The 24,127-nt window shown below is 40.5% G+C and overlaps 2 protein-coding genes across 12 annotated transcripts in view; one reads left to right on the top strand and one right to left on the bottom strand.

The window, feature by feature from the left end:
* Positions 1-24,127, bottom strand: part of ADNP (activity dependent neuroprotector homeobox) — a 44,565-nt gene that overhangs the window by 5,509 nt on the left and 14,929 nt on the right. For 6 of the 9 annotated variants that reach the window (XM_073309408.2, XM_073309412.2, XM_073309406.2 and 3 more), the window contains 3 exons: positions 22,164-22,235; positions 2,430-2,542; positions 833-925 (listed from right to left, as the gene is read on the bottom strand). In XM_073309408.2, the coding sequence (XP_073165509.1) occupies positions 833-925; positions 2,430-2,542; positions 22,164-22,235 (278 nt within the window). The remainder of the gene's footprint in view (positions 1-832; positions 926-2,429; positions 2,543-22,163; positions 22,236-24,127) is intronic. The other 3 variants (XM_073309415.2, XM_073309413.2, XM_073309414.2) reach the window with 1 other exon arrangement.
* Positions 1-24,127, top strand: part of BCAS4 (breast carcinoma amplified sequence 4) — a 100,050-nt gene that overhangs the window by 73,628 nt on the left and 2,295 nt on the right. The window contains exons 6-8 of one of the 3 annotated variants that reach the window (XR_013634506.1): positions 9,085-9,128; positions 14,296-14,471; positions 23,929-23,992. Coding sequence is in view for 2 of the 3 variants with exons in the window: in XM_073309418.2 (XP_073165519.1) it covers positions 4,133-4,214; positions 14,296-14,375 (162 nt within the window). In the remaining variant the exon portion in view is untranslated. Of the gene's footprint in view, positions 1-4,132; positions 4,215-9,084; positions 9,129-14,295; positions 14,472-23,928; positions 23,993-24,127 lie in introns of those variants that run through there. The other 2 variants (XM_073309417.2, XM_073309418.2) reach the window with 2 other exon arrangements.

The raw sequence follows: 24,127 nt of genomic DNA, 5'->3' as shown, positions 1-24,127 counted from the left end.
TCATAAGTGAAATGTTCACCTGTCAGTTTCACTGCTTATTTTATTAAATATTATACTAAAAGTAGAGGCTATCATAGAACCAAAGTGAAGGGCTTCTGTTAAATTTGTTTAGTCAGTGGAATAAGACAGAAGTCACTATCACAGTTACATTTCTTTTCCTCCATTTCTCCTAGCTCAGTTCAAACCTCCTTAGCTTTACAGTCAATTCAGAAACATCTAGAAAAGAATAAATAAGATATCCAACAACACTGCCACTCCATTCTGCTGTATTTAACTGTGTGCCTAAACTGAACAGGCTCTGACACAGATGGGTTATCACCAAGTCCTCAGAGATGTAGCAGACAGCTGAAAGCTATGACTGGATAAAGCAGCAGTTGGATTTATTCTACTTAATATTTTTCTGAATTCATCATGAAAACAGATGGCGGAACTGAATTAGGGAGAGGTGAAGCAAATCTTGTAGAAACAGTCTGTACAAATAGTTATACTTTTAACTAGAGGGATGGTGAGTTTGTGCTGAGCTGGAAAACAAGGATGGCAACTTTTTTTTCTTCTTCTTCTTAAACTAAAGAATAGAACAGGTGCTTAAAATTTCTCAACAGTGAAGTTCCTCATTCAAATAACTGGCCCTTAGCATGTTTAACCCAATCAAGACTAGGATTATTACTTGTACAACAAAAGCATCCTTCTAATAATCCTTTAAGTAGATTATAAAAGCCACCATTAAAACTGGTAAAATACAACAAAAGAAATTGGTATAATTGTGCAAAACACCATTTGAAAGTTACTGCCTTCAGGATCTGAGGTGAGATTCTGTGGAACCATTACTAACCTGATTTTTTGTAAGCGAGGGATCCCACAATCCTACATCTTCCCATGTAGTGTTTTTCAAATAAAAGTCATTAGGTTCAAACTGCTTAAAATCCTGGAAAAGGGTGGATGGGAAGACAGAGAAACATCAAAAACAAAAACTGATTGCTCCCCATTAATTACTCATGAAGACACCCACACAGCCCTGTGTCCACCAAGAACTACCCACAAGTAGTACAAGAGATTAACCAAGGGAAAATTTCCCCTCATGAAAATTGTAAAAATGCATCTTATACATTTATTTCAACTAAAGTTTCCCTTGACCAAAAAAGGTGGGTTCCCAAAGAATTAGCAGTTCCAAATAAGCAATTCTGAAAAGTACAGGCTCAAAGACACTAAATAACCGAGGGCCAAGATTTTCAAAAATAAAATCCTGAAGTCAGTCCAAGTCCGACTTTCAAGATTTTCAAAAGTGTTCAGCACCTGACAGCTCCCACTGAGATCAATGTTGAGTATTTTTTAAAATCAGATGCGTGTTTAAAGATGGACAACCGCTTCTATTTTTAAAAATTTTGGCATAGGGACTTAGGTGAAGTTCTTAAAAGCACCTTAAATCCCAAGTTTTGAAAGCACCTAAGGTACTCTTAATCCCAAAGTGTGACTGAAAGCCAATGGGACTCAGGCCTAAATCACTTTTGAAATTTGGATTCAAACTCCTTTGGAAATTTTACCCTGAAGCCCATTATTCAACCCATACTTATTCAAAGTAACTGACCCCAAACAAAAAGGGATGAATACTCATTTTATCTGGAACAACAACATGAAGAAGAGGAGCTAGTTTAAAACTAGAACAAAACGCAGAAGGCTACTACCTATAGGGTGCTGAAGAGCCATAGAGCAGATGAGTGGAAAGGTGATCATACAGGGTATTCATTTCAGGAAAAAGGTTTTTGATAAGCAATATCTTAAAGTTTGTCAGTAAGATGAATAGCAGAATATCTCTTAAATATCAACTTAAGCCATTATAGAAGGCAGTCCTTAACATGGTAACCCATTGTTCTGCACTGAAATACCTGTAAAAATCTCAGTTCATCTCTTGGCCCCTAGGACAGCAGGCTCTAAGGCCTTGTCTAGGCTAGGATTTAAAGGTGTCATTTTACTACAACAGCTAGCACCTGCTAACACATTTTAAAAGTCTAGCACAGACAAAGCCCACTGCCTTCAACACATGCCAAACCAGACAGTTAAAGCCTAAACACGTTAGCTAACACTACACCTTTACATCCCAGTTTAGATGAGGCTTAAAAGTGTGTGACTTGCTTCAGCAGCAACTCCTAGTAACCATTTAAGAATGACTCTTCTAGATGGCAGTAATTCTGTAACAGAACCCCACATAACTCATTCTCATCTGGAGGTCACAACCCCTGAGGTAAAGTGAAGGGCTAAAACTGAAGGTCCTTAAAGGTCTATCAGAAACGTATAGGGACCCCGAAAAAAATCTGATGTGGTGGTAGCTAATACAATGTTTTTATGAAATCTCTATAATAAATATTTCAGCAGAAAATTGAATCCAAGTGCCTCAATTCAAACCAGAAAGCTAAGTCAGATGTCATACTTACTTCTATATGTTCTTTACAGTATTCCAAACCAATATCACTAAGTATTTTTTTCACAGTTTTCCGGGCTTTTCTTAAACTGCCAAGGTTGTTGACAGGAAGTTGGAACATAGTTTCTATTGAAAAAGAAAGTAATAAGGGGAAAAGAAGTTTAAGTCAAAATATGTTTGGTCTCATGAAGAGCTGCATTTTTAATTCTCAGTAATATATTCTTACTTCACCCACATCACGGAACATAAAGAGCTGTCACCATTTCTTAAGAAAAACTAGTACATTTTCTCTCCGGTTTGTTCTTAAAATGAGGTGGGCTGTGAAAACTAGATGTTGTCAAACTTTAAAGGGAACACTCAACAGAAGAGTTGATGCAATGACTGCTGAAAAGAAAAAAGTCGAACCAAGCAGCACCTGGGGACAACTTTAAAAAATATTTCCATTTAGTGTAAAATTTACCTACTGTGTCAAAGCTCTTACAAATTCAGTCCACTCTTTTGTGCATATGGATACTAGCTCATCTGGAAGTTGAGAAATCAGGGCTCCAAAGAATTTTGTTTTTTTGAGAGACTTCTTTTAAATCAACCTATAGCAGGTTTCTTAGCTATATATCCAACAGCAGGAAAGTGAACTGGTTACATGTTCAATGACATTTCGCTCAAGATTTTGGGTAGCCCACGCTGTGCTCTTAGATACACTTAACATTTTTAAAATAACCCTATCACATCACCACCACATTGTGATACGGAGTCAGGGAAAGAACCTCTGTTCTCACAGAGAAGTTTCTGGTGCAGAACATTGAGCACATTGGGTTCAGTGCTACTCCATTTTCCATAAAGAAAAGGAGTACTTGTGGCACCTTAGAGACTAACCAATTTATTTGAGCATGAGCTTTCGTGAGCTACAGCTCACTTCATCGGATGCATGCCGTGGAAACTGCAGCAGGCTTTATTTATACACAGAGAATATGAAAAAATACCTCCTCTCACCCCACTGTCCTGCTGGTAATAGCTTATCTAAAGTGATCATCAGGTGGGCCATTTCCAGCACAAATCCAGGTTTTTTCACCCTCCACCCCCCCACACAAATTCACTCTCCTGCTGGTGATAGCCCATCCAAAGTGACAACTCTTTACACAATGTGCATGATAATAAAGTTTGGCCATTTCCTGCACAAATCCAGGTTCTCTCACCCCCTCACCCCCCTCCCAAAAACCACACACACAAACTCACTCTCCTGCTGGTAATAGCTCATCCAAAGTGACCATTCTCCCTACAATGTGCATAATTAAGGTGGGCCATTTCCAGCACAAATCCAGGTTTTCTCATATCCCCCCCACCCCCATACACACACAAACTCACTCTCCTGCTGGTAATAACTCATCCAAACTGACCACTCTCCAAGTTTAAATCCAAGTTAAACCAGAACATCGGGGGGGGGGGGGGGAGGAAAAAACAAGAGGAAATAGGCTACCTTGCATAATGACTTAGCCACTCCCAGTCTCTATTTAAGCCTAAATTAATAGTATCCAATTTGCAAATGAATTCCAATTCAGCAGTTTCTCGCTGGAGTCTGGATTTGAAGTTTTTTTGTTTTAAGACAGCGACCTTCATGTCTGTGATTGTGTGACCAGAGAGATTGAAGTGTTCTCCGACTGGTTTATGAATGTTATAATTCTTGACATCTGATTTGTGTCCATTTATTCTTTTACGTAGAGACTGTCCAGTTTGACCAACGTACATGGCAGAGGGGCATTGCTGGCACATGATGGCATATATCACATTGGTGGATGTGCAGGTATACGAGCCTCTGATAGTGTGGCTGATGTTATTAGGCCCTGTGATGGTGTCCCCTGAATAGATATGTTTTTCTGAATAGAGTATTTTTTCGTATTTTTTCATATTCTCTGTGTATAAATAAAGCCTGCTGCAGTTTCCACGGCATGCATCCGATGAAGTGAGCTGTAGCTCACGAAAGCTCATGCTCAAATAAATTGGTTAGTCTCTAAGGTGCCACAAGTACTCCTTTTCTTTTTGCGAATACAGACTAACACGGCTGTTACTCTGAAACCTCCATTTTCCATATATCTGGATTTGATTTGAGTGGTTGACAAGCAATTAAAGATATCAGTAAAGACTGTAGTCAGCAGACTTCTTTACCATTAAAATGTGCACTGAAGACTTTACTTAGAGTCCATTTCAGGGTTCTATGTTTCTCTTTCAACAATTGCTGAGATCACCAATCACCTAGAGTAATGTAGTTTGAGGCAATCAAACACTGAGGGGGAGACAGAGCACCCTACACTGAGGTTGTCACAGGTAAATAAGGGAGAAACTATTTGTAAATTAATTCTAACTCCATTGTCTGTTACTGACTGGGAAAGTTTATGAACTGATTTTCAGATCAACTGTAAAGGAAAGGCTAAATTTGGTACTTTTGAAGCTACAGAGATTCCTGAATTCCCTAACAACCAGAATTAAGAGCTCATCCAACCCACAAGGCAACAGTTAGATCCACAGCCTCAGCAGGTTTGTGGATACTGGAATCCTCAGTTTATGTGTTGTTCCTATCACTGTAACAGCAAAGGACTGCACAACCATTAAGTCATATCCTGAAGTACAACAATGGGGCATTTGCACTGGAGGATGGTAGTGGTACAAGTGGTAGAAATCTGAAAAATGTCTCTTTTCTTCAGACATTATAGATACCTTTTCTGGGTACTAGAGATTAAAGGAAGTGTATCCTCACCCTTTTCTTTTTTTCAAGAAAAGTGAATTTCATTTTTTTTAAGAACTAAGGAATTATCAGAGGCGAAGAGCTTGTTTCAGTGAACTGTAACAGTAATGTTTGTTGTGACTGGAATACTTTAGAGGGCTAGCAGGTTTCACTGTTGGTAGCTATTATCTAGATATGCTGTGTGATTAAGTGGAAAACAATTCAATAAAATATTATTTTGTTTGAATGATACACATTTCTGCTCTTGTAAACTAATAACCCCATCACAGGGCCAAAATCTATCCCAGCTCCACTAAAAAAAAGTAGTGTCATTTTTAACCATGTCACTTGGCTTTTGATACATCTGTAGATACAGTTTTAACTCTTGCTCATCTTTACTTAAGTGTCATCTCTGGAATTTGAGATGATTAATAAGTAAGGCTAAGTTTTTGTCATGCATATTTTTAGTAAAAAATTCATGGAAGTCCGTGACCTGTCCCTAACATTTACTAAAAATACCAGTGACAAAATGGGTAGCCTGGGCAGCTGGGGATGTGCTGGAAGGAGGGCTGGGAGCTCCAAGGTCCTCCTCAGCTGGCAGTTCCAAACTGCATGGGTTCCCACTGCTGCCCACAGGGGACCAGTGGGGATTCCCCCTGTTGCCAGGTCCTGCCTGCTGCCCCCGGGGGTGTGTGGGGGGGCACGGCAAGGGAGCAGCATCGGGAAGCTGCGGGGCTCCCCACTGCCACCCACAGAGGCCGGGCAGCTGCCTGCCTCCACAGGTGGCAGGGACCCTGCAGCTCCCCACCAGTGCTGGCTGAGGTCATGGAGATCTTTCGAAGTTATGGATTCCGTGATGAAATCGCAGCCTTATTAATAAGACATCTACAAAAATACTATTTAAAAAATAGGTTCTCTTTTAATTCTATCATAAGATCAGTACCAATTTCTATTAAGTTATAACAAGACTGACAATGACATTTTCGTAAACTACAAATGTGTGTGGACTGTGATTACAGAACTATAGTTAGGTATCTGACAAACCCTCTTCCCCCCAAACCCTCACCACACACTCCTTCCAAAGTTTGCTTCTTTTGACTATCTACATACTGGCCTTTTCAGAAAAATGTCCTGGTATTTACACTGGTGCACCAGCTGTTAAATCAAAGTCCAGACAGCCTCTAGCATCTTGCCTACACTAGGGCTCCCACTGTTAACAACACTGCTGGTGGAGCTGAATTTGGCATTAGCAACGGTGTGAAGTTTTTCAGAAAATAAACCTAGAATAGACAAGGTTTCCAAATATATAAGTGCTAGTGCAGGTCACTGAAATCAATTTCACAAGCTGCAAACATTACTGGCAGCAAGTGCTGCTAGCCAATAACTGCCTCATTCTTAATTAATTCAAAAATGGCTCCCAAAAAAAAGCTGTGGATTGTCACAATATGGAAGTTTCCTATTAATACAATTTACAGATTATGTGGGAACCAGACCCAATTTGCAGAAAACTCTATGGTAAAATTTCAAAAGTGTCTAAACCATGGGAAGTGGAAACATTTTCATTCAAAAACTAATATAAATAACCCACTATATTAAAAGGTAAAAAAGCAAGGACATTTAGTGTAAAGATAGGTTTCAGAGTAGCAGCTGTGTTAGTCTGTATCTGCAAAAAGAAAAAGAGGACTTGTGGCACCTTAGAGACTAACAAATTTATTTGAGCATAAGCTTTCGTGAGCTACAGCTCACTTCATCAGATGCATTCAGTGGAAAATACAGTGGGGAGATTTATATACACAGAACATGAAACAATGGGTGTTACCATACACACTGTAAGGAGAGTGATCAGGTAAGGTGAGTTATTACCAGCAGGAGAGCGGGGTGGGGGTGAGGGTGGGGGGGACACACACATTTGTAGTGATAATCAAGGTGGGCCATTTCCAGCAGTTGACAAGAACGTCTGAAGAACCTATCCTTGCAACAAAGCCCGTTGCAAACTGTGTCCACAAACTATTCAGGGGACACCATCATAGGGCCTAATCACATCAGCCACACTATCAGAGATTCGTTCACCTGCACATCTACCAATGTGATATATGCCATCATGTGCCAGCAATGCCCCTCTGCCATGTACATTGGCCAAACTGGACAGTCTCTACATAAAAGAATAAATGGTCGCAAATCAGACATCAAGAATTATAACATTCAAAAACCAGTCGGAGAACACTTTAATCTCTTTGGTCACTCGATTACAGACCTAAAAGTGGCAATTCTTCAACAAAAATCTTCAAAAATAGACTTCAACGAGAGAATGCTGAATTGGAATTAATTTGCAAACTGGATACAATTAACTTAGGCTTGAATAAAGACTGGGAGTGGATGGGTCATTACACAAAGTAAAACTATTTCCCCATGTTTATCCCCCCCCCGTCAACTGCTGGAAATGGCCCACCTTGATATCCCCCCCCGCTGGTAATAGCTCACCTTACCTGATCACTCTCCTTACAGTGTGTATGGTAACACCCATTGTTTCATGTTCTCTGTGTATATAAATCTCCCCACTGTATTTTCCACTGAATGCATCTGATGAAGTGAGCTGTAGCTCACAAAAGCTTATGCTCAAATAAATTTGTTAGTCTCTAAGGTGCCACAAGTCCTCCTTTTCTTTTAGTGTAAAGATGTTTGCCTGTCTATAAATATTTCTACTGTGTTTAAAGTGTTTCAGGGATGACAGAGTTAACTCACTTGTAAAGAGTATTAGCAACAATGGAATGACAAGGACAGAATGAAAACATAATACTAATGGTCTATTTTCAAACCACAAACAAGGAAATTCAAAGATATTTCAATAGACTTTTGTATTTAATTTCCTCTAAGTAACACGTTTAAAGAAAACCCTAGTAATAATACTACCACAAACATCACGACTTGTTTGACATAGATACTGTGTAAATTCAAGTGGATCAACTGAATGCTATACAAGTTAAAATTACTGATGTAGCTTTAGAAGATTTAAATTTGAATGAGACTGAAGTACTAAAACAATTTCACTAAAGTACTTATGTATGCACAGCTACTTTTCAGAAGGTACATTTATTTTTAAAAAACAACACTAAAACTTCACCCTTACATAGCACTTTAATTTTAAGATCTCAAAACACTTTACAAACATTTAGTGACAGCATCCTGAAGTATATCTATTTTACAACTGAGGAAAATAGAGACCAAGAGGTTAAGTGACATATCGATGGTTTCAACAATTTAGTTACCAAGTTGGGAATGGAAGACGGGTGCCCTAACCAACCTATAACAACTAGGCAATATTGCCTCCCATTAAAATCAAAACCTTTCCCATTATAATTACCCAGTTAGATTATCCTAGTCCATTTCTCATAGAACAAGATGCAGACCAAAATAACTGCATTGCTACTGACATCTTTGATTAGAAGCCAAGGACTGAGTGGACCATGTTTCCTAGTCCTTCACTACAGTGCTGTGACACTCCGGGGGAGGAGGGGCAGAGGAGAGTGAGAGCCCGGAGAGAATCCTGAATTATTGCCTGTACTGTACCTGTTCTGAACAGGGGATTTCAGTTGCCCACTGTTGTGAATCCAGCATCTTTCATGAGCAATGAATTTACTTGTAATTTAAAGTAACAAATCTTTTTCAGTGAAGTGTATCTGTTACTAAGAGGGAGTCTGACCATTCAAAAATTAATTGCTCAAATAATTGAAGTCAGCCTTAGTGAATCCTATTCACCCTTTTGCAATTTTTTTTTAATTATGGTAAAGGTGAGGAAAATAATTTTGTGCCTCAGCTGGTAAATTTTCATTACTATTTTACAAGACTGATTCAAACTAACTAGTTATTGTACAGAAGTCTGCATTCAAACCCTTGATTTATTACTTGTTAAAGTAAATTCCAAGTTGGTCCACAAGGCCCTTTCCTCTTTCAGATCCCTCCTTAAGACCCACTTCTACAAAGACGCACACAAGAAAGGTAACCATAACATTCAGCTATTTTTAAAAATACAAGAGTATCTTGAACCATTATGCTGTGCATTAGGCTCTTCTGAATAGCCACATAATATTTTGATAGTCTCCCATCTCTGCCACCCCCCACCCACCTCCCAACGTACAGGTTGCCCTCTTTTTGTAGCATCGTGTCCCAGTTTTTAAAACTCTTCTGGTCAGAGACTATGTCCTCTTATTTGTATTGTGAAATGCTTAGCACATTTTTGGGTGCTGTAAGATTATGCAACTTAGGCCAAGATATAAACCCATAAAAAGAATGGTAAATGTTTCATAGTGGAAATAGGTATTTGCCCTCTAGGTAGAGCTCTGTGAATGAAACATCGTAATAGTATACATATTTGAGAACTCATGCAATATATTTAATATTAAAAAGAGCATTACATGTAATTACTTCCACAGATGAAACAGAAGTAAAGTCATAACTAAAAGTCCTAGGTGTTTAAGATACGTAATGTGACAATAACTATATTTTTTATATCATTGAAGCAAAATTCCTAATATGGCTCAGCTTTGAACCAGATATATTAAAAAATAAATATTTTCCAAGAGCTATTCAAATTGCAGACTTTTAATTTATACCAATAGGGCCAAGAAATGAAGTGACACTCAGTTAAGAACTGTAAAGTGTGAGAATTAGCAAAGTTCTACAGTAATTGTTTTCAAAGAAGACTAAGACTGATAGCTTATTTTTTCCACTTGGAAAAATTGCCGTTACGCAAGAATTTCAACTAGATCAGTGGTTTTCAATCTTTTTTCATTTGCGGACCCCTTTGGAAATCTTAGACCATCTGTGGACTCCCAGAGGTCCACAGACTACAGGTTGAAAACCAGTTAAGTAGTTGGTTGACTAAAGCCAATGGTTAGTAGGGTCATGTCTCATTTCTAATTTCCCAATTACCTTCATTTCCCCCCTTATTTTTAGTCTTTGGTTGAGTGAATTAAGTGACCCTAACATTCCTAAAAAGAAATGGAAACTCTGATTTGCAATGCATTCTCTTGGTAGAGTTGCTAGGAAACACCTATAGGCAAAGCCTTTACACATAACCTGGCTCGTAATGGACCTTAGATTTGTGATTCTAAAGAAATACCATTAGCTGGAATGCAAGGAGGCATTTCATTTATTTTTCAAAAATTAAATATGGCTAGAGAGATCACCACTAACATTTTTGAGGAGGTCAAATTGGATGGGACAGAGAAGAGAAGCTGTACCTTCAGAACAGGAATGCACTAAAAAAATGGGTTCTACAAAGTCCGAAGTTCCTTTCCCTCCCACACTCTGCCAAAGAAGTCAGAAAACATGATTTGCAATACTAATATTCTGCAATAAAAAAAAATGAAGACCAGACTTACAATGCTATTTCATACAATAGTGAGAACAGATTATTGTTCTTATAATGCATGTATATTTGCAAAGCAAAGTTATCCTTTACTTAAACTGAAGAAATTGTTCTCTCTCTGTACCCCGAGTTCTCATTAACTGCACTTGTATTAAGGCAAAAAATGATGAAAGAGCAGTCTCCGAATTTGACCAAGAAATTACACATGGCTCCAACAGCTTTTTCCCATAAAAAGAATCAAAAGAAATAAAGCAATATTGTTCTTGACAGAGTCACTAGATATGGTGCACATATCTACTTTACAGCAACTTCTTCATACAGTTAGATGTCTGCACAGTCTGCATCATACACACCAAAGACTAAACGAAGTAACATATAGTAGGACATGGGTAGAATCTGACTGACCAAAACTGACAATGAATTTTGAATCCAGACAGATGAAATCTTAGTAGTCACTTTACACCGTGATTCTAACAAAATCAATGAGTATCTGAGTTACATCTGTAAGGACAGCAGACGCTTGAGGGTATTAAATTTTCTGCAAATTTTGTTATATTCTCTAGAATCTAAGATTTCATTTAAAGAGCAGATCTAGTCCTGACTGCAAAGAATTTTTTTTTCACACCGTAAAACAACTGCTGTAGAGTCTGCTGTCAGGCAGCGAGACAAACGTCAACAAGGAGTAAGTTTTATTTGTTAATAGGGCATTTATTTTGAAGTTTAATTACAATCATTTGAATGCCAAGCATTGTTAACTGCTTCATTTCTAAGGAGATCAGCTATACTAAATTAGTCTGCGAATGCCAATTAACAGAAAGTATATCCTGCTCCAAGAGCATGAAGTAAAGAAAACTTGTACTAGTTATGGGTGGGAGGAACAATTAAGAGATCTTCATACCACTTGAACCCTCTTTCTGTCAAGGTTACTAGTGAAATCTAGTGGATATAAAAAAACCTGTTCTCTCAGAATTCTACCACCCATCTCCAAGAATACAGAAATCTCATCAGGTCTCTCAGATCTGAACTGACTTCCTTTTACAAGGAAGACCAAATGTGCCCAAAACAGAGAAGTCCACCTCTAGTACCTGAAAAACCAAAATCTGTTAATAGTCATATTTGCCAGGAAAACGTTCCCCTCTTGGAAAAGGATGTAGAAACTCTTCTGCCAGAAAGCCTGCTTTGCTCAGCGAATTGCCTTAGAAAGCTGAATCCACCTGATCCTTAAAAAAAAAATCCTCCTTAAAAATGGAAAGCCACTGCAGATTGAAAAATCTCCTGGCTCTGGTCTACACTACAAAGTTTTGATAGCAAAAGGCAGCTTTTGTCGACAAAACAATGAAGGTGTACACAGTACAATGCTCCTCCCGCTGACAAAACTGCCCTGCTTTGCCAACAAAATAAAACCACCTTGACGAGAGGTATAGAGCTTTTTGCGGCAAAGTTAAATCGACAAAGCATCAATGTAGACACATTTGTTTCATCGTAGTAACCGGCTTTCAGGAGGTATCCCACAATGCCCACTGTGACCTCCCTGCTGTTTTGAACTCCACTGCCCTGCATCAAGCTATATGGGCATGCACCCCTCCCCTTTCAAAGCCCCAGGAATTTCTGAAACTGCTCAGCATGGAGAACTCACACAGCTACTGCCCAGCTGAGCATGCCAATTCCCAGCAGCAAACACACTCCTGCCTGGACTACAAGGGAGGGGGTGGATCTCCTTGGTCAGTGGGGAGAGGAGACTGTGGGAGAACTTGGAGGGAATCACGGAATCAAAACATTAATGCAGAATCCTGCTCTCCCCGGCACTAGGCAGCGACAGGCAGGCAGGGCAGGCTGCTGCTTGGGGGTGGGGGGAAGAGACTTCTGTTCAGAGCCAAGGAGGAAGGCAGACTGTCCACCTCCCCCTGCTGCTGTACCTGTCTACCCTGAGCTGGGTGAGAAGGGGACACCAGTTGTCTGTGCACCAGCTTCTGCCACATGATTGGTTGCTTCCAGTTGGTGTTTGAACTTAAAGAGACAGTGTGCCAACACACTCACTGTCCCCCGTCCCCCACACAGTGTCTCTCACATACACATACCTCCAACCCCAACACACACACAGACACTCTCCCAACACACCCTTCCCCCCACTCACTCCCACTTCAATTGAAAAGCCGCTGCCAATCTAGTACCCATGGAATGATGGGATTGAGAAACCATCACATGATGCTGTACCTGCCCCCATGAGGCATTGCAAACCCTTCCCAAAACACCCTGCAGCCAGGTGCACAGTGGGATAGCTACCCACAGTACACTGCTCTCTGGGTCGATGCAAGAGCTGCTGTTGTGGATGCGCTCCACCAACACAAGGAGCATAGTGTGGACATGCAACAGCGATTAAATTACAGTGGTGGCTGTATGTTGGCGTAACTTGTGAGCACTGAATCACCAACATTAGCTGAGAGCCACAAGGAACCTCATACTGTTAAGGCCCATGATGGCAGAGAAAATGTACTCAAGCAGCTTCAGTGACTACATCACTACATTACTTCGCGCTCTTCTTGCACAGCTTTGAGATGAGAAGGCATAAATGGTGAGGGTTCAGAATGAATCTTACCAAATAGCTGTTTAAGCATGAAATTATTCCAGGACCTGGATACTCCTTGCCCAACCTAAAGCTCCTGGAAAGGAAAGGTCTTGGAAATTGTCTGCACCTGGGATGTGGGTGGTAGAAACTGTCCTCTACTGCCCTTGTAGATCCTAGATCTAATGACTCTTACCAGGAAGCTCTACTATAGGCCGCATTGACTGGTAATGGTGAAGCAGCCTGGTACTTTGATCTGCCAACAGAAGTCAGCACTGTATCTTGACATTCTGGGCTGTTATCCCAGTAAGAGCAGAAGATACCCATAATGAAGGCTCATATTGTGCCACAGCAGCTGTTGCACTTGGGCAACACCCCCCCTTGTCCCCGCTTATCATTTTAGAAGTTAGAAGAACTGGAGGAAAAAAGAACATTAAAAAACTGCACTGAAAAGCCAAAAATGAGAGACATTGCCTTTGCTGTTTTCCTCGTCAGCAAAGGCGGAGCAGGACTGAGAAGACAAATAAGGAGGAGTGCTGACGGGATAGAAGTAGTGTAGACTTTACACATTCATTGGATTGCCAATCCCTACTGGTTAAGAAGGAAAACTATTTATCTGATTAATAAATAAATAATAAGTTATAAATAATAATAATAATAATAATAAAATATGCTTGTATAGAGAACTCCCCATCTGTAGAACTCAAAGTGATTTACAAAGATAAGTAACATTACTCCTCCCATTTTTAAGATGGGGAAATTAAGTAGAGAGAGGTGAAGTGATTTACCCAAGGTCACAGAACAGCTGAGAACAGAACCTCTAGTCCACATTTGATAGACCATACTGCTTCTTCATTTTATCCTGTTTTAGTGGCAAGCAGGATACAGAATAGATTCTGCCAGTCTCCTGCATATTTTCACACTGATCCTAGTTATTCATGCACAATAATTTACAATGTGGTAAGTAAATATTTAATTCAGTGACTATCCTCTTTGTATTGAAATACCATGTACCCCTTATGCACACACACAAAATGTGTGGGGTGCAGGAGAGCCGGTAAAAATCTGCTGAAACAATTCTACTGAAAGATTCCCTAAACATTTCTATCATCCCTAGTCGTCAGCCACAACAGTTAGATCGGCCCATAGGCCAACCTATTTAAGTTTATATTCATGATTTAACTTGCAATTTGTGCCAGCTCCTCCATTTCTTTTTTCTCTGCCTGTTCTAGATTTCTGTCCCACCGACAAGCACATTGAGAAATCCAATGAATTTGAATCCAATGAAGGTGATGAATTCCAGTTCCCCTAAGTTTTCCTTGAAGGAACCAAGTTACACTAAAATCCACATTTAAAGGCTGTGCAGAACACTCCAGACTGAAAAAAAAAAATGGATGCTTAAACAGAAGTATGATTTTACTTTCCTTCTGGTAGTAACTTTATTTATATCTCTTTGTAAAACCTGTATTACCCCCAAAAAGATCCTGAGAACCCTATCTCTACAAAATCCTGAATATTAATGAAACTAAGTGGTTTGGTGACAAACACATATTGATCTGGATTGAGTTTCATAAACACGTAGGGTTGCCAACTTTGACAAGCTATTCCGGGGGATTATTTTTTTCCAACATGACATAATGTCATTTTCATAAAATATCCTATTAAAATCTCCCAAATTGCTTTCAACAGTCATCGGGAGATCGATGCTGATTCTGGGAGACTCCACGCCAATCCTGGAGGGCTGGCAACCCTATACAACGGTCACAGGTCTACTATACAGTTTTGCTAGTATAACTTTCAAGTTACTCTTCCATGGTCAAACAACAGGCTGTGACAGAATTGGATGTGTCTACCAAACTGTGAACTCCATTTTCTATTCCAACCTTCATTTAATAATGTACCCTCCATTTTGGATTAGAACATCCATTTTGTATTAGGGACAATGGCTGACGAGCCATCACAGGGCAATCTAGGGCCATCAACTTTCATGGTTTTGCACTAGTAGTTGAAAGACTATATGACAATGACTACTTGTGGCACCTTAGAGACTAACCAATTTATTTGAGCATAAGTTTTCATGAACTACAGCTCACTTCATCGGACGCACTCTTATGCTCAAATAAATTGGTTAGTCTCTAAGGTGCCACAAGTACTCTCCTTTTCTTTTTGCGAATACAGACTAACACGGCTGCTACTCTGAAACCTGTCATATATGACAATGGACTCTCTGCACTGAAGCCTGACTGAGGGCTGGTCTACACTGGGAGCTAACATCAGCATAGCTATCTCTCTCAGGGGTGTGAAAAATCCACAACACTAAGATGTAGCTATGCTGATCTAACCTACAGTGTCTACAGCTTATAGAATAATTCTTTTGTCGACCTAACTACCACCTCTCGGGGAGGTGAACTGCCTATGCAGACAGCAAAACCCCTCCCTTCGGTGCAGGTAGTATCTACATTGAAGCACTACAGCAGTGTGGCTGGAATGCTGCAACTGTGCATCTGTAGCAGTTTAAGGGTAGACATACCCTGGAGGAAGGCTGGAATTTCCCAGCTGGAGCACACAGGCAAAAAAGGGCAGTGGCTACTGCAGCGAGAGGGCTCTCCCTGAGCAAGAGGGTCATTCACCACAACATGCTGGAAGACCAGGCTCGAGAGAGAAGAGGATGCAGAATGATCAGTCTTTCAGGCTAGGCAGACCTGACTGGACTCAGAAAGGGTTACATCATATTTTTATTGGGGGGAGGGGAAGGAGTATCTCAGGGCTAGTTGGGATTTTGCAACGATCACTAACTCTCTAGTACTTTAAGAGCGATTATGGCTAATAAATTCCTTTGATAAGCCTGTATTCCTTACTTACCTGACACATTGTCCCTGAAGGAGTTAATCAAGAAGCTGAGCATGCCTACAATGAAATGGAACTCAGAGAGCATGTATTATCAACTGGAGTTGCTGGTTTTGGAATTTATAGCAGCCGGGCTGGGGAGCCCCACGTCCCAAGGAAGGGTGGCAGAGACAGGGTCTGAACCTGGAAGTGTCCCATAAGAGACCTAGAGCTAAGAATAGTGATTCTGAGGGCTTAGTCTATTCACAACAATCTGGTGTCTGTCCAGCAAGGGGAACTGGGCCAGCCTGTGACATGGGGTGAATTGTTCAGCTATAAATTAGTTACTTCTCCTTTTGAAGGTGTCACCCAAACTCCTGAGTACTTAGCTAATGTAATGTAATGCAATAAGGTCAACTGATATTGGGGCTAATACAAAGCCTGTTGTCCTCAATGGGAGCCTTTCCAGTGCCTTCAAAGGGTTTTAGACCAGACCTGTTGTAACTCTGAACAGACCTCAACGGAGGATTACTTTTGCTTCACTGCAAAGTGACCTTAAATATAAATTTCACACAATGCAGCATTTGGGGTACAATTCCTAGCTATCTGCTCTTACAGTTTTATAAGCTTGTCAACCAAACTATATCAGAAAAATTATTAAAATGGTGTGAAAAATATTGCATAACATCTTTAATTACTTTCTGGATCACAGGGAGGTGTGTACACCAGGGCTCTGAACAAAAACAGAATTATAAAAATTGTGGAAGAATTTTGCTTCATTGCCAGAGGAATTAACAGTATGAATACCCTAGATGCAGAAGACCACAAAGTTACTCCACTTTCTACGGACACATGACAAGAGCAAAAAAGATAAAAAAAGAGCTCTTAGTAGGCAAACTGAGTTTACTCATAAGAGGAATTTTAAACCAGTCCTGTACTCTTCATGATACTGGCAGCTCAAATTCCTCATTTAAGTATTCTAGTATTTAGATCTACTCACTCTTCTGCAAACAGACCCCAAGTGACCTTCAGCTCCTCTTCCTGGCTCTTTAAATTCCAGATGAAGAGGCAGCTGCAGACATATAGTGGCCATTTTAAAACAATCTAAACTGTTGCAGATTGCACAGCCTCCTCTATTAAGTTAATTTACTTTTCTTTGCCTGGTAACTTTTAAACCATATGTTAGCCTTTAACAAGAATAATCACCTTCACTGTATGGTATAAAACTGTGAATTTCACACCTCCAAACTAAGGTAGCTATGTAATCCAATCCCCTTAGCAAACCAGGTACCATGTGACAGTTAGCAACCCAGACAATCACTTCAAAGCAATGGAAAAATAGAGGGTTTTTGCAAGACTACTAGGAAAAATACTAAGTATTAGAAAATGTTAACTAACACTATGTGTTAACACTCAGTATAGACAAGGACTGAAAAGTCAATGTTTTACACAGTATTAGAAAACGCTAATGGTTTTCCTTGGAAGGTAAAAGTCCCTTGCTTCATACCTAGAGCCCCATTTTCCACAAATTCAGAACAAAACAAAACATACAAAACCAAAAATGAAAAAAACTCATCCATCAGCAGTAGCTCCTGGTGCTTCTTTCCCCCAGGGCTTTGTCCGGCTCCCCACTCAAGGTGTGGCAACGTGGAGCACAGGGTCACAGCAGTACTCAGGTCTGGTCCAGCTGCCTGCCTCTCTGTCATGACAAGGGGTAGTCAGACAAAATTTAAGTGATTGGCATTGCAACCTGGTGACAGAGGGACAGCTGGGCCAAACCTGAGCACAGCTGCGATTCATGCGTCAGGCTGCAACACCCAGAGCAGGGACCAACCCCAAAGAACTGCTGCTGCTGTGGAGTGAGTGTGGGTCATGTTCACTCTGCAACAGCCCCCGGGGCCTCCCAACCCTCTTGGGTGTCAGCACTCCCCCCCCCCCTTGAATAAAAGAAAGTAACAAAATTCCCAAAATTCTGAGAGAGAGAGAGAGAGGGGCAGGCTATTTTCAGAGCCTCATGACACTTTCTTTTATATATACATATATTACACCCTGACATTTTATATCTATATATCTATTGATAAATAACTAAATAACTAAATAAATAAAAGAGTGTCACAAGGCTCTAAAAATAACCAATATTCACAACCAGAAAGGTAAGAACCCACAGGAATGCATGTGTCCAGGGAATGTACTCCAACTTGCCACAGGTGCTTCTTTCTCACACAAAGGAGAAGAGGAAAGAGGAAGCTTCATCACATACCCTCTTGCTAAGAAGCTTCCCTCTTAATTTAATCCCGGAATGAACTAGTTTCTACTCCAGAATGAGAAAAGCCCCACTTTCCAGCTAGTCTACAATGACCAGGCCTTTTACAGAGAAGAATCTCTGAGTCCATCATCTCTGTTACTCCTGTACAGTCATTTTATAGACTCTGAATATAATCAAACTGAACAGTTTCTCTATTTCATAAGAAAAATTGCCCCTTGAGGTTGAAAAGTGACTATTCAGAGAATACTACACTTCTGACACTGAGCAAATTTTGTCACTTTTTAAAAGAGGACAATATTTCCTCTGACTTGAGAACGTCACCCAATCAGGTGTCCCTGAAAAACAGAAGAATCAGAGACTGACATTTTTGAAAGTTATTCAGAAGATTAACTTAATAGTGGTTTGATGATCCAAGCTTCATTGCCCTTAAAGGAGGAGACATTTTATATGACTACTGTTCTATACCAATAAACACAGTAAATTATTAGTGTCCATAATTCCACGATCTTTTCAGAAATGTTGTGGTAAGACCTATAAACAATCACAAAGGAATAATTTTACAAGAAGCCATTCCTGCACAAAGGAACCAAGATAACCCAAGCTTTTCCTCATGGTGAAACTTTATCACTTCATCAAAGCATTACTAATCCAAAATTTTACCATCTCCTCATTAATAAGAGGTCAGTTTATGCCACTTGGAAGACTACAATTACCAGCATATTTGGAATTGCCAGATAAGCTTCTACATGTATGAACCTAGACATTCCAGCAAGTTATCTGCACATCCAGAACTTAATTTGCAAGGAGCTACTTCGCGAAAGTGCACTTTTCCAAACAAAAAGTCCTTTAAAGCACTATACAAAAATTGAATCTAAGAATATTTTACTTCTATTTAAAAATCTCAAATTTTGAAATACCGAAGCGTTAGATACCCCAATGCTTTTTAAAATGGACACTGAAGTATTTGCCCAGTATGGAACCAAACATGCTTTTTAAAATAAAATAAAATAAATAAATAAATAAATAAATAAATAAATAATATGTAAAGTCAAAATCACAGATAAGTTTTCACTCCTTTCTTATGCACCTCTCTTTGGCTGTCTCAATCCCTTTGTGATTTCTGTGCACCATAATTCTAAATTTCACTACACAGCTGCCAGTGGAGCACAGACTAGACTGACTGGAAAACAGAATTAATCAAGAAAAGGAAGATAACAAGGAAGTGCTCTTCTGGCATCAGAAACCAAAATTAGGAAGGAAGAATGAGAAAGAAATAAAAAGAGAGCAAAGGGAAGCAACAGAATGTAAAGCAAATGCATGAAAATAAATGTAGCTTGAGTACATTTGTTAATTCATAGTGGTACTGAGTTTTCCTGGCAGATGGCTCCCAGAGCTGTGCATTTGTTGTGCAGGGAAAGCCTTCAGAGTGGGGGTTGGCAAGGTGTCAGAGAAAAGTAGTGTTAGGGCAGAATACTGCCAACTAATTAAAGAAACAAGTATTTTTCAAGTCAGTTGTCACAGCAAGCAACTTTCCTTACCCTACCCCTACAACTCAAAAAAATTCAAGCCCTCTAACTTAGCTCAGGGGTGGGCAAACTACAGCCTGCAAGCCGTTTTAAGCCGGCCCGCAAGCTCTCACTGGGGAGCGGGGTCTGGGGCTTGCCCCGCTTCGGCGATCCAGCCAGGGTGCCAGGTCAGGAGCCGCACCATGTGGCTTGGCGCCGGGTTGGGGTCCGCACCACACAGCTCCCGGAAGCAGCTGCATGGCCCTGCACCTAGGGTTGGGGGCCACTCCACATGTAGGGGCTGGAGAAGGGACATGCCACTGCTTCCGGGAGCTGCTTGAGGTAAGCGCTGCTCAGAGTCTGCACTCCTGAGCCTCTCCCCACGCCCCAACACTGATCCCCCTCCCACTCTCCAAACCCCTTGATCCCAGCCTGGAGCACCCTCCTGCACCCCAAACCTCTCATCCCCAGCCCCACCCCAGAGCCCGCACCCCCAACCAGAGCCCTCACCCCCTCCTACACCCCAACCCCAATTTTGTGAGCTTTCATGTCCCACCATACAATTTCTATTCCCTGATGTGGCCCTCAGGCCAAAAGTTTGCCCACCCAGGCCTCAGCTAGTTTATCTGGAAATAGCTAATGCTATAATAAAATGTTTTGTACAAGTTAAAATTAGTATGATGCCATATTTAAGGAAAAACACAAAATGCAACATAATAGCAGCAATACTAGGGTTTCTCACCTACTTACGACTTAATCTCAAATGTTAAAGCACAAATAAAAATTAAAGGCAATCACTGATTTGGACATTAGGGCTGAGGTTTTCAAAGCTGCCTAGACAATCTGGATGCCTAGCCAGTGGCTTTGAAAATCTGAGCCTAAATCTTCGGCCCTAAGTCAATTACTGGGAAGACAGAAACTGGTAGATAATGAGATGGAATTTAATTCATTTCTGACTTCCTGTCTTTCCAAACTATCACTGCTGTGTTACTATTTACAATCAGTTGAGAAGGAGTATTGTTCCATGGGTGACACGTTAACATGAGCTCTCCTGAAAAGTGTTTACTGTTGTCAGTATCCCCTAGATAGCACAGAAGCCCACCAGTCCTGCAAGAATAAACACAGCAACATCCAAAGCTGTAAAGATGAGAGCAAATAAACATCCAACTTACACATGATACCATCCCTTTATCAAAGGGCTCTATATTTTGAAACAGCAGAGGATTTAAACTGATTGAGTATCAAACTGAGCACTCCAGAGGGCCAGATTCTCCTCAAGCTCAATTCCTTTGCCAGCTTACAAGTGCAGAGTTGGGATTTTATTAACGTTGCAAGTCATTTTTATAATACTGGATAGAAAGGAAAATCACATGAGACTTAAAAAATGTGATTTTAAACAAGAGGGAAGCAATTTCTTGCTTATCTACTGTGCACTGCTATTTATTTCTACCAATTAAATGGATATTTTATGAGACACTGCAACACTTCTTAGACTCACCATTTAAAAATACTGAGCCTGTTAGATAATTTTTTAAAGTGTACACTGGTAACTTCACACTAATTTTTATAAGGACAACTTCCCTAAAATGCTATTTTCCCTCCCCAAAATTGAGGCTGCAACAGGAAAACCAATAACTATGCTTCTGGGTGACATTACAAATTATATGTATATAATTTTGACTCTTTCCATAAACATATTTGGGTGATCCTTCCTCTCTATGCTGTGACTATTTTACTCTTGTACAAAAGTATGGAAACTTTTGAGCACTTCAGTGACTTGGATTAGTGTGATGAACTGCAAAAGAAAGTGTCAGATCTGTGTACACACAAGAGATGGGCAAGTTTGCAAATACTTGTATGCCCTAATAGTCGTCTCTGCCACTGCGCTTTTTGGAAATAATGCAAAGCGTAATCTGTATGCACCTGCACTCAAACAGCCAATCTTGTACACCCTATTAATGTAAAGACGACTTAGTCGGAGTTGGAATAAGTCCCATCTTATTTACCTAAGAAAACATGTTTTTACAAGCAAGTTACTGTGTTACACAGGAAAAACAAATCTGACATTTCCCTGGGATGCACCATGACATCAAGCTGTTTTTGACAATAAGAGGCACCACTACAACCAAACTTTTTGAACAGATGGATTTTTATTTGGAAGCTTGTCTCCCAGCTTCACATCTAACATATTCGCAAATATTTTAACACCTGCATTTTAAAAGGTCAGAACAGCAAGAGAGACCACAGAGAGAATTTATACTACTACAGCTATACTAAAAAGACCTTGCTCTAAATCTTTACACATTTTGAAAAAAGTCTCAGTTTTGCTTTTCTAGTTGCAACTCTTCAGCTCCATAATCCAGCTGTGGCCTAAATACTCAGTGAAGACATTCTAGCAGGTAAAACAGGTGAATTATTAGGTTCAACACTGGATGCCCAAAGTTAAGGCCCAAAACTAAGTGCAACTCAAGCAGTTTAAAATATAGTCTCTATGACCCCTCACCTTTAATATGGAGGTGCAGCCCATGGACACTATTTGTTTCATGCAATGTTCCATCTTGTTCCACAACCACTCCTACAGAGAAAACTTGACAACAGTCTATTATTTCATAACAGACCCTAATCTTGGAACACCTCCCTTTTCCTGTGCAAAAGTATATTCCCTCTACTTGAAGTCCATTTTCACTTATCCTTCTAGATGACTGAATTGTATTTAGTTAAATCAGTTGTAAACTACTCAGGGCAGGAGCTTTTGCTGTGTCTGCAAAGTGCAATGCAGACTATACGATTGCAATGCAAACATTCAAAAGGTTATATACCCCAGCTGATCTACGTTAGAGGGGAAAGACCTCCAGATTTTTATAGTGAATTTGAAAAAAGCCTACCACTCTCTCACATATTAGGTATTTCACATTATGTAGTCTTTTCCTGTCATCTCTACAACAGCAGACACATACTAATCCAGAGTCGGTGGGGGTTAATCAAAAATGCTAGTGACAAAGGTTTAGCATAACAAATCAAGCATAACTGAAATGGACTAGCCAATACACTATCTATATAGAGTCTACTGTGTTTGTAGGATGTCTGTCTTGATGATCTACATAAAGCAGAGGTAGGCAAACTACAGCCCGTGGGACCGTCCTGCCCAGTCCGAGTTCCCGGCCAGGGAGGCTAGCCCCCGGCCACTCCCACGCTGTTCCCCCTCCCCTGCAGCTATGCGGCAGCGCGGCTTGCACCCGCCCAGCTCCCAGGCTTTCAAATAAGCCTGTTCTGCCACTCTGAGTGGCAGGTGGTGGGGGGAACGGGTTGGATAAGGGGTAGGAGGTCCCGGGGGGCAGTCAGGGGACAGTTGGATGGGGCGCAGGTTCGGGGCAGGGGGCGCCTGTCAGGGGCGGGGGTGAGGATAGGGGTTGGGATAGTCAGGGGACAAGGAGCGGGGGGATTGGAAGGGTTGAGGGTTCTGAGGGGGGCAGTCAGGAGGTGGACAGGGGGTGGGGGCCACGCTGTTTGCGGAGGCACAGCCTTCCCTACCCGGCCCTCCATACCGTTTTGCAACCACGATGTGGCCCTCAGACCAAAAAGTTTGCCCACCCCGACAAAGTCTGATCTACATAAAAACTGGTTTGTTGGGGCTTGTCTACACTACGCAGCTTTTAGCAACAAGACTGTATCGACACAGTGTAAATGCTCTGTTGGTATTTTGTCAGCACTTTTGCCAACAAAATACTTCCAGCCCCAGGAGTGGCATTACCTTTGTCGGCAGGAGCGCCACATTCACACTGCCACTTGCGTCGGTAAAACTTTTGTCTTTCTTGGGGGGGCTTTTTAAAGTATCCGTGAAAGACAAAAGTTTTGTGGACAGTGTCGCAGCGTAGACAAGCCCTTGTTAACATATATAACAACTTCCAACTTCACTCAATCAAGACGTGGAGAGAGGTAATCTCTGTTTACCAAATTATGTGCATTTTTCTATTAATTGATTGTGCTACATTTCACTTTGCAGCACCCTCTCCTTTTAGTAGTTTCTCTATTAGGTAGTTATTTCTCAAAAAATACTTAACAGCACAACCAGGATTCAATCAGCATACAGGACAAGCATTGGTGCAATTCTCAAATTGCAAATCTTTAAAACAGATTTAATTTCTCCATTGGTTGTAAACCAGCACTACATTATTGTTGTTTACTAATCCAAACTTTATTTATTCAATACAATTTTCAGTGTACTTTATCTTTAGCATTTCATCAGTACTTTGATTTTATTCCAACAGATATTATGAAGAAACCTTAGACTAATCTAAATATCACATGAAACTGAATAAGGCTGCTGTAAAGGTTGGTAGAGTTAAAATTTTACTTTTTTCCTTCTATCCATTTGGAAAGTAATTTTTTTCCCCCTTTTAAATAAGTGACCTTCTCTCTTCCCCCTACGTTCCTCCCATTATACAGAGCCCAGCTACTCAGCATACT

Source organism: Lepidochelys kempii, chromosome 13, assembly GCF_965140285.1.
Source record: "Lepidochelys kempii isolate rLepKem1 chromosome 13, rLepKem1.hap1, whole genome shotgun sequence".
NCBI lineage: Eukaryota > Metazoa > Chordata > Testudines > Cheloniidae > Lepidochelys > Lepidochelys kempii.
Note: the sequence above shows the minus strand (reverse complement) of the source record. Positions and strands in the feature narration are given on the sequence as shown.